General features: G+C 35.0%; 2 protein-coding genes across 3 annotated transcripts; one reads left to right on the top strand and one right to left on the bottom strand.

The window, feature by feature from the left end:
- Positions 1-1,270: 1,270 nt before the first annotated feature.
- Positions 1,271-4,866, top strand: LOC118046942 (phosphatidylinositol 4-kinase gamma 5). Of its 2 annotated transcripts, none has more exons than XM_035056048.2 (2): positions 1,271-1,663; positions 2,273-4,866. In XM_035056048.2, the coding sequence occupies exon 2, from the start codon at positions 2,568-2,570 to the stop codon at positions 4,488-4,490; it is 1,923 nt and encodes a 640-aa protein (XP_034911939.1). In that variant the 5' UTR covers positions 1,271-1,663; positions 2,273-2,567; the 3' UTR covers positions 4,491-4,866. The 2 variants fall into 2 exon arrangements, with proteins under 2 accessions (XP_034911939.1, XP_034911947.1); XM_035056056.2 differs by lacking the exon at positions 1,271-1,663 and adding an exon at positions 1,730-1,747.
- A 5,734-nt stretch (positions 4,867-10,600) lies between these two features.
- Positions 10,601-12,861, bottom strand: LOC118046954 (uncharacterized). The gene is made up of 5 exons (XM_035056068.2): positions 12,368-12,861; positions 11,698-11,755; positions 11,523-11,606; positions 11,214-11,355; positions 10,601-11,114 (listed from the first exon to the last, which is right to left on the bottom strand). Exons 1-5 carry the CDS (start codon positions 12,756-12,758, stop codon positions 10,836-10,838), a joined length of 954 nt encoding a protein of 317 aa, XP_034911959.1. The 5' UTR covers positions 12,759-12,861; the 3' UTR covers positions 10,601-10,835.
- Positions 12,862-15,753: the final 2,892 nt, after the last annotated feature.

Below are 15,753 nucleotides of genomic sequence, written 5' to 3'. Positions count from 1 at the left end.
TTCGATGAGGTCATCAAGGGACAGCGAGTAGCGTTTTGAAGACATCCTGCGATCTCCCCTTTTGTTCATCGAAGGAGGCAGACAAGGGAACTACTAAGATGACCCCTTGAATACAAAGAGGGCAAGTGTGCTGACGCACCATGAATCCATTGCGTTTTTTGGGCAGAGCAGGCTTGAGGACGGTCATGGAGATTTGCCACCACATCACAGATCGAAAATGACACTTTGCATTTGAACCGTCTGATCACCCGATATGATCTTCTAAGTATGGGCATTGAGATCCCAAGAATTAACACTTGGATCCAAAACCATTCCGGGGATTTGACCAATGCTAAAGTACCATTGTACCTTTTCCTTTTGAGGCCCACCTGGTCACTGGTGTGGTTATCTACATTGCACCTCAAATGTGTAGGATACTAATGTAGGGTCCTTGCATTTTATATATTTTTTAAAAAATTATCTAGATAATAATTAATAATATATTTTTATTTTTTAAAATTATTTTTTTAATATCAGAATATTAAAATAATTTAAAAATATAAAAAATTAATTTTAAATATATTTTTAAAAAATTCTCCCAACCCCATTTAAAACACAATATTAAAAGGAGGATTTATTCCTACTTGTAAGTAAATTTTATCCTGGAAGAAAAATAGTAGATGGAAAGGGATAAGGTCAACTGGCTTTTGATTTCCATATTTTACACACAGCAATAGAAAAGACGGATCAACTTGCATCTAGTAAGCTAAATCAATCAATATATATATATATTTTTTTAATTAACAAAGTTGTTAGTAATTATTTTATATGTATCTTAACTAATTTTATAGATCCTGAAAATTAACAACCATGTAAATTTTTAATAATTTTTAAAAATTATAAAATTCAAACTTAATAATTTTTTTAAAACAAAACTAATTAAACTATATCCTCTCAAGATTTAAATCAATCAATGACTTATGCACCACAACTTCACCAAACTTTAAACCCCAACCACCAATCAAAACTCTTGAATGCAAGGACATTTCCGTCCATTAAAGAAACCACTACCCTTTAAACGACAAGTGGCACCAACATAACTTCCTTAAAAAAACGTAAATTAAAAAAAACCGGTTAAAACGGTGACCTTATCGACGTCATCATCCAATTCTTTTATCTCCATGTCACACCACCCTCTATTGTCCTCCATCTCCATCCTAATCTAGCGGCTCAGATCTTCCTTTCTAGACTCTTCCATTTTTAATTTTTTATCCCACAAAGAAACAAAAGAAAGAGCTTCAGAGAGAGGCGGTAAATACTTAACCAGGGTTAGTTCTCAACCCACGTACATGGTTAAAGAGCGTTCTTTGAGGAGCACACCACAGGGGGAGAGGGAGAAAGGAAAGGGGAGAGACATTTCTTCATTTAATAATAAAAAGCAGGGGTTGTTTTTTTGAGTTGGCCTTTAAAGGAGTACAAGTAGTAGAGAAATAGAAACTGAGTCAACTCTGGCGATTCTTTGTTCTTTGTTAAACCTCTGTAATTCTCTTGACTGACTCGTTTTTTGGTGACCCATCCATCACCCTTGGAAGCTAGCTAGCTATTGGGAATTAAATCAACAGTCCTGATTTTGTTTCAAAGATTCTTCTCGTAGGGTGTTGGGATCTTCAGATCCTGCAATCTGGTTAGTTGTTTAGTGTCAGTTCAGTTCCTGATTGGGATTTAACGTATTGTATCATTATCGGTTTTTCTTTTCTTTTCTTTCCAGGCCAGTTTTATTTCTCTTGCAATTGTAATGAGAAAATATAAATAGATTCGATCGAGGGAACATTCTTGTATTATCTTTTGTTTTAAGTTAATCTTTGTCCTTATTTTTTCCGAAAAAATAGACTATAGAAACTTTTGTTTTCAGTTTTTTTTCATGTTTAATGTAGTTGTTTTACTTAGGTAATTAATGTTTATATTATCAACTAAACAAATATTTCGTTATGTAGTATTTTCTTGCATTCAGATGAGTATTTTCCCGAATTTTTTCTCTTGAAACAAGTTGTTACTGATGGATTAACACATAAGAATGTTGATAATGGAAGCTAGGTACATTCAAGGCTATGCATGTTGAAGGAAATGGATGGAACCCCATTGGTTGGGTGAAATGGGCGTGTCTGAATCCACACATAGGAACCAGATCTATTAATTTTAATGAAATTAAGTGACTTTCAGCTATTTAGTCTGCGATCTAATAGTTTTAAAGTGTTTCTATTATTGATGCCCTATTGTTTCTGTCTGTTTTCAGATTCTTGAGGTTTAATAGGAATGGCTTGCTTAATGTAGCACCGAGGGGGACGCATTTTTCCTGGTCTTTGTTTGTTTCTTTGCGGGTGGTGATTTCAGATTTTTGAGTTGATGGATGGAGTTTTGATTTGCAGTTTATAAATTGATGATTGACTGTGAACTAGAGTTTTTTTTCCTACTAAATCTATTGCGATTGGCTTTGGAGTTTGGGGCTTTTTTGGGAGGGAAGAAGCTCTCTTCCTTCACTGCCGCCACTCTCACCTTCCACATAGATAGCAGGGATTTCATTCCTTTTCATGTCTCGTAAATTGGACAGCCCAGTTCAAACACAGATGGCAGTGGCAGTCTTTAAGAGCCCACTTGGTGGGGAATACCATGGAAGTAAAAGAATGGAAGGGAAACAGCCTGCTGGGAGGAGACGAGTTTTTGTGCAAACCGATACTGGTTGTGTCTTGGGAATGGAGTTGGATCGCAGTGACAATGCTCATACAGTGAAAAGAAGGTTGCAGATTGCCCTTAACGTGTCAACTGAGGAGAGTTCCTTGACTTTTGGGGATATGGTGCTGAAGAACGACCTCAGTGCTGTTCGTAATGATTCACCTCTTCTTTTAACACGGAACTATCTGCATAGAAGCTCATCTACTCCCTGTCTTTCACCGACTGGAAGAGACATCCAACAGAGAGACCAGAGTCGTCCTATTGAGATATTGGGACAGTCAAATAGCTTTGCTAAAATGAAACCGGTGGTCAAGGAAAGTATCAAGGCAATTAAAAACGGTGTTGACCCGCTTCCTGTTCATAGTGGGCTCGGTGGTGCATACTATTTTAGGAACAGCAGAGGTCAGAGTGTTGCCATTGTGAAGCCAACAGATGAAGAACCTTTTGCACCAAACAATCCAAAAGGTTTTGTTGGCAAAGCTCTTGGGCAACCGGGTTTGAAACGGTCTGTGCGTGTTGGGGAGACAGGGTTCAGGGAAGTGGCAGCATACCTTCTTGACCATGATCACTTTGCTAATGTGCCTCCTACTGCACTTGTGAAGATCACTCACTCAATCTTCAATGTCAACGACGGGGTAAATGGCAATAAGCCACACAAGAAGAAGCAGGTCAGCAAGATTGCGTCTTTCCAGCAGTTCATTCCACATGATTTTGATGCCAGTGATCACGGTACATCAAGCTTCCCAGTATCATCTGTGCATCGTATTGGGATATTAGACATTAGAATTTTTAACACTGACAGACATGCTGGGAACCTTCTAGTCAGGAAGCTTGATGGTGTCGGGAGATTTGGGCAAGTGGAGCTGATTCCAATTGATCATGGGCTTTGCTTGCCAGAAACATTGGAGGATCCATACTTCGAGTGGATTCATTGGCCTCAGGCTTCAATTCCGTTCTCAGATGACGAGCTTGACTATATAGAAAAACTTAACCCTGGCAAGGATTGTGATATGCTGCGAATGCAGCTTCCGATGATCAGAGTGGCTTGCCTGCGGGTTCTAGTTCTCTGCACAATTTTTCTCAAGGAGGCTGCAATCCATGGTCTCTGTCTTGCTGAAATTGGTGAGATGATGAGCAGGGAGTTCCGACCTGCTGAGGAGGAACCCAGTGAGCTTGAGCTTGTGTGCATTGAGGCAAGGAGGTTGATAGCCGAGCGGGAGGCTTTTTCTCCCAGGGGTGATTTGGGAGATGATCAGGAATTCCAATTTGATTTAGACTGCGATGAAACACCATATGACTTCACTGCTAAGCTAACAGCAGATGACTACATGATCAGGTCACCATTCCAATTTGGAATTGGATCTGGGAGTGGTCGTTTCCCACTCTCAAAATTGGAGGAAAGCATTGAGGAGGACGAGGAAAGTGAAGGGGAGGAAGAGCAAGAGGGTTTTGCTGCCCTGCGTACTCTTGAAAAACTCCCAACCATTTCAAAGCTTTCCATGTCATTGAAGAGTACCACGTTAGGTGACAAGAACCAGAAGTTATCAGGAACAAAACCAGAAAATGGCTGTCTTAGTAATAGATCGTCCGGGCACAGGAGTGCTAACGAGCAGCTTCCTGCAAGTGTAAGTTTCGTGGAGCTGGCAGATATGACTGAGGAAGAGTGGACCTTGTTTTTGGAGAAATTTCAGGAACTGCTGTACCCAGCATTTGACAAACGCAAATCTGTCACCCTAGGTCCGAGGCAGAGACAGAGGCTTGGTACTTCATGCCAGTTTTGAGGATATGAGATACCGGTACGATGATGAATAAGACTTTATAGGTTTGTGGGAGTGAACGGCGGTTTTTAGTGTAGGTTCAGTCAATGGGTTTTCTCCCTGAAGGTGTTGTAGCTTGGATCAACTGTAGGAGGAACTGCTGTAAATATTCTTGGCATCAGCAAGGTGAGGAGCTAGCTGAGTAGGAATTTGGTTGTATTTCTTCTACTTTTTTTTTTTCCTTTCCATTTTTTTTTGGTTTTACCTGGACTCCATCCATATGAACTTGTTTGATAAATAATTTGTAGAGTGAATATCCTAAAGAAAGAAAGCGTGTAAATCGTGACATCTTGGCTTTCTTGATCTTGCTATCAATCAATTATTTATCCGTTTTCTTTAATCATTCTTTAGCCAGCTTGGATCTTCGTTGCAATGGCATGGTGTTCATAGTCTTCACTATCAGACTGTCTTCTGATGTTCTTGTAAATCCCTAGTGATAAATGCAAGTTAAAGACTTGCTGCAGACATTACCCATAATCTAGCCGAGGTTTGCAATTTCAATCGTATGCATCTCGCTTCGAGCTCTTTTGTTTCTACAAGGACTAGTTGTCAAACCAGGAGGTTTCCGGTGGCTAATCTGTTTGAAGCTCATGCCGGGGAAGAAATTTTGAATGTGTGCAAACAGATTACAAACTATTCACATGAAGAAGGCTCGAGCTTGTGACTTTGATTTGTCAAGTAAGTATGTAGTCATGTTGTTTCGTATAGGAAAACCAAAATTTGTTCCGCCAGCTTGTTGAAGATGAAGAGGAGAAAGATGCGTGCGCCCATGCCCATACTCTCAATCCATCATCGCTATTCATAACTGCTCTGCTGGCCACCGGATGCCGGAAAATGATATGAACAGTTGTTTCCCTTTGATTGCGATTGCGATTGAATTTCATTTGTCCATTGCGATGGAGTTAACACGCAATGGCCGGATTGAATTCAATCAGAGACGAGAGTGATCGACTGTCCAAGCTCATCCTCCTATGTTTTTCTATGTTGCAAGAACACCTGGCGCTATCATTCATAGATTATTATCGCCGCCTGAATTTGTGGGATATTATTATTGCCTTTTTTACTTTTAAATTTCATTTAGAAAAAGACACAAGTCCTTGTTATGTCATGGTTGTTCGAAATCAACAGTTTTTTTTATGTATAATATCTTCAAGCCGTCTGAATTTGTGGGATATTATTGTTGCCTTTATTAGAAAAGACACAAGTCCTTGTTATGTCATGGCTGTTCGAAATCAAGCAAATATTTTAACAAACCAACATATATAGGAACATCACTTGTTGGGGTCCCATTGTGTAACCTATGGACTGGATCAAGCACTAACATTGGCCTTTCAGGTTGTTGGCAGGTTCAGGCTATCGAAGCTGTCGGTTTCCTCGGTTTTGCTAGCTTCTCCAAATCTGCCTGCACAAAAACATCTCCGAGTCCCTCGACATTTGGCTAATTTTAGTAGAGGGTTGGAGCGTTGAGGTTTTGTTCTTGATAAGAGGCAAATCACTTTTCATTTTTAATTTTTCAGAATTAGAGGAATTTGAATGCTCATTAAGACTTGAAATCTAAAAACATGTGACATAACTAAGTTGTTTACATATTTAAACTGCAAGTGAATCCCGAGTAAAATTACTTAACGTTGATGATGATTTATCTTAATTTACTCCAAACTTGCACAAATATATATTAATTCCAGAATACTACTAAGATGGAAAAGAAAAGAATCTATAAAAATAAGATTATATATATATATATATATATATATATAGCCTATAGTCTATGATTCTATGATTTCCATCATTTCTATTGAGTTTTTTTCCCCCAAGTTTTCTTTTAAAATCAAGGATTTTTATTTTTTTATCAGGTCACTAGTTTTAAGATTCTACTCTTTACACTTCCACTTGATCTTCCAAGACTACATGACTCCAATGCTTCACTTTTTCCAAGTCTTGAGATGAATTCAACACCTCTAAAGACCTAACTTGAATTTGAACCTACTTTAATGGAATCAGTAAGTATAGCAATCGATATGGTGGGCCTTACGAGTCATTTCAGCAGTCATAGTCAGGCGTACCAAATCAAGGTTATCTAGTCATAGTTTGGTGAAGGTCACCGGCTCAAGTTATTCGAAAAATTATAAATGAATTTTTTTTAAAATATTTTTTTTATGTATACATGATAAGTTGGATTTTGAATAATTTTTATTTTTTTTGTTAAATATAAACAATCCAAAAACATATTTTATTTATTCTTGAGTGTTTATTAAGTGATGTCTTGTACCATTATCAAAATAACCCTCAACTTAAAGCCGGCTCCGGCATCATCTAACTGTCATTATAACCAGACAAGGCTTCCGAACCTTAGTTCTTCTTTTAGTTTGCATAATTAATTTGACTACAATTAACAGAAGGGGATGAGGAAACTAACAGTACAGAATAATGGGTTATGGACAGTGATCATCGTGGCAGCCTAATCTGAGCAGATTCTCTTTGTTTTGTTTTTAAATCTCCACTTGTTCCTGGAGCAGGGGTCCAGCCTGGTGTTTTTATTGATAGATTAAAGTTGAAGCTAAAATGATGAATCAGTGTAGAGGAGCAAAGGCAGATGCTTAAAAGTGGCCCTATATGGACTCGTCTGTCTAGTTGTTCCCTTTGTGACACTGTGAAGCAAAATCATAGCTATGTTTAACAAATATTTGATGATTTAGGTCATATAAGGACATCTGACCATGTGATCAGAAAAATCTCCAGTTATTTTACTGCTAAGGCTCTGCTTGAAATGAATAGCCTTGCCTGTGTCTTTGAGCATAATGATAATAAAGTACCCGTGTTTGGTGTAATGTGTTGAGACCTGACCTACCCTCATGTGATGATCAAGTAAATGAGAGGAAAGCTAAAGCACATGAGCATAGATGATGAGGGAAAGAAAAGAAAAACTTGACCTCAAGAAACTTGGCCACATCTTGAACGTTAACTTGATTGAGAAAAAGCAGCAAATTCTATCGAATAAAAGAAGAAGAATAAAGAATCAAAAGCACAATAAATATCGGGAATCCGTGCATGTGAACCTCTCAGCAAGAAAATGAGTGTTAAAGAAAGAGTATGGATTCTGAAGATCTATAATGACAATAATAGACATCAAATCATGGTGGTGTGAAGATCATTTCTTTCATTAGTGCAGCCTAGCTCATGATGAGTCTCGCAGAACCTGTGATTTCTGAGACTGTCTACATATGGTTTTAACTTATTTAAACCCTGTGATCACTTCCTGAGATTTGTTATACAGTTTAGATGCGCAACAAAGCTGACCACATTCCAAATAAATTCTCAGTTTCTGAAGTCAAGAAACATGATATAAACGCATCAGAGTTTTTCATGTTCCTCCCTGTCCAGCAGGTCTTGAATCTTGATGTCAAATGTCCTCCTGTGCATATCCATGACTGATAACCAGGTGGCTGTATGCACGTAAGAGCATGGAAGAAGACGAGGGCAAATTTTTTGAAAAGGAAGTCTATTAATGTATCTATGGTAATTAAAGAAGACCATAATGGGAATCTGAGAAAGTTAGATTAAAGAATTCCATTAATCAAGATTAAGGAGAAGAACTCAACGCAGAATGTCAAATGGCTAAAAAAGATAGGCTGAGAGGGCCACATACACACATATTCTTCCGTGCATGATCTCTCAGGATTTAGTTGGTATATTATTCCAAGAAAAGAGATAAGAATTAAAGAGGATATGGTATTTTAATCCAACGTCTTAATCAGCTAGGAATGGAATTTGTGTTAAGAAAGCAAGCATGGGGAATCCTGTGTTTTTCTTAGTCTAGAAGTTCTGTAGCAGTAGTGTAATTTCTATCCTATCAAGCTTTATTAGTCTCCACTCTCTTCATGCTTATTAGAAAAACCAATTATCGTGCATATATTTCATAATTGTTTTTTCTTGTTACAATAGTTTTTAATTGATAAGGCTCTTATTTATTTAAATAAAATTATATATTGGTCCTATGGGCTTAATCAATTATTGAATATTATAAATAAAGTTAAAAGAGCTCACAGTGAAATTATTATTTTATTTTATGAAGCACATATCTCTGCTAAGAAAATAATTTTATAATTTTGCAAGGATTCAAATGTTATTGTCAAACTCCCAAGGATGATTATAGCAATCTTATATTTAAATGTTATAATTAAATTACTTCATTGTTCTTGAAAGTTACTTTCATTTAATTATTTTAAGGGGTGTTTTCAGTATTTTACATTTTCAAGAAATGAAATCACTAAGTTAACTCTAAAATCTAATTTTTTAAGCTTTGTATTAAGAGGTGTTTTGTTATTTTTTATATTTTTTTCTGTTATTATTAAATTGGGTTAGTAACAATATTACATGTTGGTACTATGCAGTAGCGAGGAACAACTAAGTACAAGCAAAATTGCATGCAATTTTATGATGCACACCTCACAGTATTTTAAGGAAATAAAACATGTTGCCCGACTTACCTTTCACGAGTAAGAGCTATTTGCTTTAGTTTCTCTTTCTTAACCCATCAACTCTGTAAGCATACATAATACATAGTACGTATCACCACCAAAACAAACAATAAAAAACATAGTTAATATTAAAAACTTGAAATCAATAAGTTTATTTTTTCCTGTAATTTCAGGTTCAAGTTCTGTAATTACTAATATGATAGTCCACTGAAAACGTATATGGTCGTTAACTTTTTAGGGCCTGTGGAATTGGTTGAGGTACAAACAAGCTGGCCAAAACAGTCACATTAATAAAAAAAAATATAATATTCCTCCAATGTGAAAAGTTTTTGAACCTGTTTAGGAATATAGTTATTGTTGCTTTTTAAAGTGTTTTTTATTTAGAAATATATCAAAATAATATATATTTTTTATTTTTAAAAAATTATTTTTGATATCAGCATATCAAAATAATTTAAAAACATCAAAAAATATTAATTTAAAAAAAATTAAAATATTTTTAAAATATAAAAATAAATAGGACCAAATACCCTGAGTTTAGGATTCAAGAGGAGACTGTATAGAGGTCTATGAGAATGATATTTTTTTTCTTTTAATGTATGAATGGCTTTTCTAAAACCCAATAATAAAAAAAAATTAGCTATAATGTGAGAATTCTCGAGGAATAGGATGTCCACTACGTTTACAAAGCCTTTTTCCAGGACCCCATTAATTGCTGCTCGCCTTTGTATCGTTTTGGGCTTCCTAAAAGATCCTTGCTCTGTATAGATTATGGACCCTCCCTAGCCTTTTCATTCAAGCCACTCTCCTCTAAATAATGGGCTTTCCTGGATCTCAAAGTTATGGGCGGGTTCCGGCCTTTTAAGATACAAAACTATGGCCTTGCTAAAAAATTCAAGATCCAGTGTTTTCAACTACGATCCTGTGGTCGCTAAACGTTCGAAACCATAGAAAGACCAAGCGAACGTTTAGGATAATTCTAGTGTACGATTACCATGCAACTTCAAGGGTTGTGCTAAGGATGAAAGAGATTTTATCCCCAGCTTCGCCTGCTTCTAGCTCAAGAAGAAAGAAATGGTCTGTTTAAGTGAAAGAAACTCGATAGATTCTGGGAAAAGCCTCAGAATACCTCGATGGCTGGCGTCAATTTTGCTTTCAAATAAATTTTTATATCAATTTATTTTCCTGATAATCTTGATTTGTCAGCAGGGGTCTTCCTTTAGAATTCTTTAACATAAAATGTTAAGTTTCCTAAAACAATGTATGAAAAGAGGAAGAATTTGGTTGGAAAGACTTGTAAGAGTTTCTGAGATTTGGAGGATAAGATTGATATAAATAACTGTTGAGGATAAAACTAAAGCTTCATCTCTACTTCTTTAATGAAGATTCTCACTAACGCACACTATTATTTGGTTGCTAGATGATTTTTTCCATGTTTTTAATAATAGAGCTACCTAACCCTCAAACACCAACCAGTATTGGCCAACTTTGTTGTTTCAAACTGATAAGTTGTCGTGCTTGCCCTGGTGACCTGATCAGTCTCTGCCACAAGCCCACGACCACAGCCGTCTCCTTCCAACATAATATGGAACAGTAGAAAAAAATCACAAGCATTTAGTCTTATTCATCCATGAAAGTCACAGAAATGAAGGCAAATAACAGAGCAAATCACTTGTCAATGTCCAAGGAAAAAGGGGTGGCGGGGAGGGGGGCTGTGCAATCCTATTTTGTGGCTATAATTTAATTTCATGCATAACTTAGTGTGAAGAGTTATGCTTAATAAAGAAGGGCATTGATCTTCTATTTACACCTTCTGACTACCGACAATATGTTAGATATGCCTCCATGGTCTTTCTGCGAGGCTTACACATTCACTGTACCTAAAACAATCGACAAGATGATCGATTGTCAACCCTGCTGCTTGCATGAATGAGTACACAATCACTGGTCCGGCGAATCTAAATCCACGCTTGAGTAGATCCTTGCTAATGGCTTCTGCTTTTGGAGACCTTAAAGGAACATTTCTTGGATATTTGTACCGGTTGATTGTGGGTTTGAAATTCACATTACCCCACATGTAATTGCTAAAAGATCCAAATTCCCTTGCAATCTGCGTTTTAAATCAGAAAACCAGAATCTTAAGGAAGCAGCTCAATGGGATGCCAGTGAAACCGTTAGTATTGGATGGACGTTAATTTTCGAGACTTGCCTTCAGTATGCATTTGGAATTGTCCACTATGCACCTCACTCTGCTCTCAGCCAACATGATTGCCTTGTTTGAGGCTATCTCCATGATTTCTTTCTCTCCCATTTTCGCTACAATATTCGGATCGAATCCCTCGAAAGCTTCTCTATATTTTAACAAGACAATAAGCTCTTAGGTGCATTATCAAAACAAATAAAATCAAATCAGAGAAGACATGTAAGAAACCAAATAACAAACAATAGTTAATTAGAGTGGTTCATAGAAATTCTTGTTTTTTAGACAAATTGATGAGGAGTGGTCCAAAGACCCTACCTGAATAGTTCCTTTCTTTTCAAAATCTCTGTCCAATTATAGTCCATCAGCATACCAGACAACGCAAGCAGCTCGAACAATTGACTGTCCATTAAGTTAATCACAACTTGAACTAATTAAATTGGCATAATACTCAATGATTATGCAGGTATAGTACTAGATTAAGCTCACTTACTTATCGTCGTATACTGGAACTCCCCAGCATTCATCATGAAATGCCACATAAACTTTATCTGTAACAAACCTTAGAATCAAATGTCTAAATATACAGCATCAGCAAAACTTGTTCTCTTAGTACTTACTATACACCTAAAAGTTGATATAAGAATATATAGTGGGTACACATTTTGGAACCTTTTGTGGATAGCAATCATTGAAATACATTAAATATTATGGATACATATATGCATATATACAATCTAAGATGCTGGACAGTTTGGTAGAGAAATGTTTTGAATTGTACATGAGGATAAAAACAGCAAAATGTTTTAGAACCTTATGATTCTTATTAATTAACTCATGTTGTTGCTTTCTACTGCCACAGTGATAGAAGCTTCATGAGATTCTTTATTAAGTTTGACCTTATTTTATTTAATTATTTCACATCCTAAACACTACTGCAGCAATGTCAATTTTGTTTTGGTTTTTTTTTTTTTTTTTTTTTTTTTCAATGAAGCATCATGTGATGAACTAGAAACAATTGCAGAATACACACATGTATTTTTTATTATTAATTTTGGGAAAAAGAATAGTTCTGCATAACAGTGAAATTAGCCTATCCTTAGATGCTGTATACATGTATGAGAAAATAAGACAGTAATTTCATGAACTTAAATATATTATACCACTGTTCTTTGTAATCCAGTTGCACCTCTTCACCTCCCCATCGTTAGAATCCTGATTCTGCTGCTGTTGCTGCTGCTGTGGCTGGAAGTTTCTAGCCACCGGGACTTCTCTTCTTTCCAGTGGAGAAATTAGACGAAGTGCCAAGGATATCTTCTGTTCCAATGGAACAGCTGAAGAATCTGTGAGAGAAGAATCATTTGAGTTCTGTGACAAAGATAAAGACACTGATGATAAGGATAGGGAGGAAGTGCTTCTATGTAGCCCAATTGGATAAACTCTCTTGAGGTGTTTAGAGAAGAGCCCTTGAGTACTACTTATTGGGTTCTCTTTTTCTTTGATTAAAATGTTGTTCTTCTCCAGAATTTGTTTTCTTACATTAGCCTTATACATGCCTGGAATCTGGAGAAGACGAGACAGTTGCTGTCTTAAATTGGGGTAGATAGAAAAAGTTGGATCGAGTTATCTATAAAAGGTCTGGAGTTATAAAAAGTGGGGGGAGGGGAGCTTTATAGGTGAGGCATCCAAGTAGGTGAACTGTGAGTTTCATTGTGGATTGATCACACTATGCTTCTTGGATTTTAAGTAAAATCAATATGGCTACGGGATGATATTATTTTATTTATCTCTGAAGAAATTACTTACGAATTTCTAGATGTGATTAAAGAAATAGAGAATAAGAAATGGCATGCATCAGAGTAGTCTTGGATAGACTGTTTCTTTATAGTTTCTGGTGGTTTAGCTAGCCAATCAATCCATGTTTGTGTTTGGTATATTTTGTTCAGCAAAGAAATTCAATTTTTTTCAACTAATTAAAATAATCTCATCACTATTCAGATTCCGACTCTCACAGGCAACACCAAACTCCATATTTAGCCATTTTTCTTTTATTTTTCAAGAACGATTACATCGATCTTTAAACAAATCCGTGTGCGCACTTGCAAACCCCAGATATCATTCATGTTTCCTTCCAGAATCATTCTTTTTGTCGTGCTATTGCTAGACTAGATGGTGTGAAATTAGAAGAAAAGCACTTTCATTTACTGGTTTAATGTTAAATGTTCAACATATTTAACATTGGTATTTGCTTTTAGTTGCGGTGTTGGTCTCAGTGGAAGTGTAATGGGTCCAGAAATTATTCTTAACTTGTACTCTTGTGCCTGAAAGTCCGAGGCATACCTGTTGCCTACATAGACAGAGAAATCCCATCGCATGCCATCAATAAAATTGAGAGCGGGTGTTGTTTAATAGCACGAGGTATGGGAAAGGACACATGAACAGATTGCTAAGTGATTGTTGCTTCTCTCCTCGTATCCAAATCTGTGCAGACAGCAAGTCATTTCGTAGATTGCTGTTGCAGAGCAGCTCCATTTGGAAGAGTCTTTCTGTTTCAGCTCTCACACAGTTCATTACCACTGGTTAATAACAGGGAATTCAATGGAGTGGACTTAACTCATTGGTGTTTTGCTGACGAACTTCTAACATCAGACAAAACAAACTGCGTTGCTTGCCTTCCTCCTGAGTTGCAGAACGGAAACGTGTTTGGACTCTGTGCTTGGGTTTGAATTCTAGAACACGAGTGTTTATCGTCGACACACGATAACAAGAAATAAGTTCTAAGAAATTATTATGAGCCATTGGTTATATATGATTTTATTTAGGGTTTTAGGATCTGAGGATGATCTCAACAGCATAATGATCCATGTGCGTTCTTTCTCTTCTTTTTTTTCTCTTGATTTTTAGCATGGAATAAAGCACATTAACGGTAATTTATGATTATCTTTTTTTAATATACAGGGTTTGGCGGAATTAATCCGGGATCCATATCCACTAATCAAACGATTATATTTATTTATTTATTTTTATCAAATTCCACACTATCTCTTAGAAAATATTGAAAAGACCCCACCTGTACAAGGAATTAAGTTTTCTCCCTTTTCAGCATTTTATGGTTGGATGGTAGTATTTTTTAATAATATTTTGTTAACATAAACTTAATTCATGAATATCTTATGTCAAGACGTAGATAAGAAAATATCATGAAAATTTTATTTATTGTAATATGGAACTAATTAACTGTAATCATTCTGATATGATTTTTATACAATTAATGCATCAAATTGAATGTTGATGTGCGACTACTCGTGCATGTGTTTATGAACTTAGATAGATGGCTTGTCTTCGGCTGCATTTGTTTTTATATAAAAAAATATTTATATAATATCAATATTTTTTTAAAAAAATCACACGCTTGACCAAAAAAATTAACAAAACAAAACAATATAAAACAAGTATTTAACTGCTTGCACTCATACAATTAATTTGATTTAAATACAAAATAAACTCTTTTTAAAAAAGTTAGATTCAATAAAGATAAAAAAATATTGGTAAATTTTTATTACTTTTAAAGCGACCAAAAAATCTTATGGAAATGGAATAAAAAGAACAATAAAATAATGGTGGATGAAACTATAAATAATTCTCTTTAAAAAAATAAATTAAGTAAACTTGAGTGAGTCTTGTAAATTCGGGTTAGTCTTTAACATCCGAAAATTAAAAATTAGATGATAAAATTAATAAATTTAATTTAATTAAAAAATATTATTTTTCTAATTAGTGCATCAAATTGAATGTTAATGTTAAACCATTATTGCTCGTGTTTATGAAATAGTTAGACATGACAAAGTTCAATAATTATAATTATTGATAAAAAAAATCACAATAATAATTATAAATTTATATTTAATCATTTGATTAATATGAAATACAAGAATAAGATTTTACATATCATATTCTTTATGAGACCAACTTGCTAGAACCATACGAGGCTGAGAAAGTCCTCAAATTAAAATTAGAAAATGTTTGTGTTTGTATTTATTTCTGGACTTTAACTATTTTCCCTTGTTTTCAGCAAATTTCAATGAATTGTTGACTTTTAATATAATAGTTTTTTTTTTATAATCTAAAATTATAATTATAATTCTGAAGATTTTTTTGAAAAACCCTAATTAACTATATATCAAGTTAAGATGTTCACTTAGATTATATTTATTTTTGTGTTTTAAAAGTGTTTTTAAAAAAAATTAATTTTTTTTTATTTTAAATTAATGTTTATTTTTTTAGTATATTTAGATAATTTTGATATGTTAATATTAAAAATAATTTTTAAAAATTAAAAAATATTATTTTAATATATTTTTAAATAAAAAATAATTATAATTATATTTCCAAACATGCTCGGAAGGATATCTAAAAGCACCATAATCGCGTATATATATAATTCAAAATTTCGTTGAGAATTATGGGTGTATGTTATTCTCAATGTATGGAGTCTCGAAATGTTTATTTTGGTCGATAAATGGAGGAGAAGTAATTACTCTCGCCTCCA

The sequence above is a fragment of the Populus alba genome, chromosome 10 (genome assembly GCF_005239225.2).
Source record: "Populus alba chromosome 10, ASM523922v2, whole genome shotgun sequence".
Classification (NCBI taxonomy): Eukaryota; Viridiplantae; Streptophyta; class Magnoliopsida; order Malpighiales; family Salicaceae; genus Populus; species Populus alba.
Note: the sequence above shows the minus strand (reverse complement) of the source record. Positions and strands in the feature narration are given on the sequence as shown.

What these genes read in the sequence shown, in the direction of transcription:
- LOC118046942 (XM_035056048.2), top strand. Translation starts at nt 2,568, where the DNA reads ATGTCTCGTAAATTGGACAGCCCAGTTCAAACACAGATGGCAGTGGCA.
- LOC118046954 (XM_035056068.2), bottom strand. Translation starts at nt 12,758, where the DNA reads ATGTATAAGGCTAATGTAAGAAAACAAATTCTGGAGAAGAACAACATT. An exon ending in CTGGATTACAAAGAACAGTG is followed by an intron (nt 11,756 to 12,367) that starts GTATAATATATT and finishes GGTTTGTTACAG; the next exon opens with ATAAAGTTTATGTGGCATTT. An exon ending in GTTCCAGTATACGACGATAA is followed by an intron (nt 11,607 to 11,697) that starts GTAAGTGAGCTT and finishes CTTAATGGACAG; the next exon opens with TCAATTGTTCGAGCTGCTTG.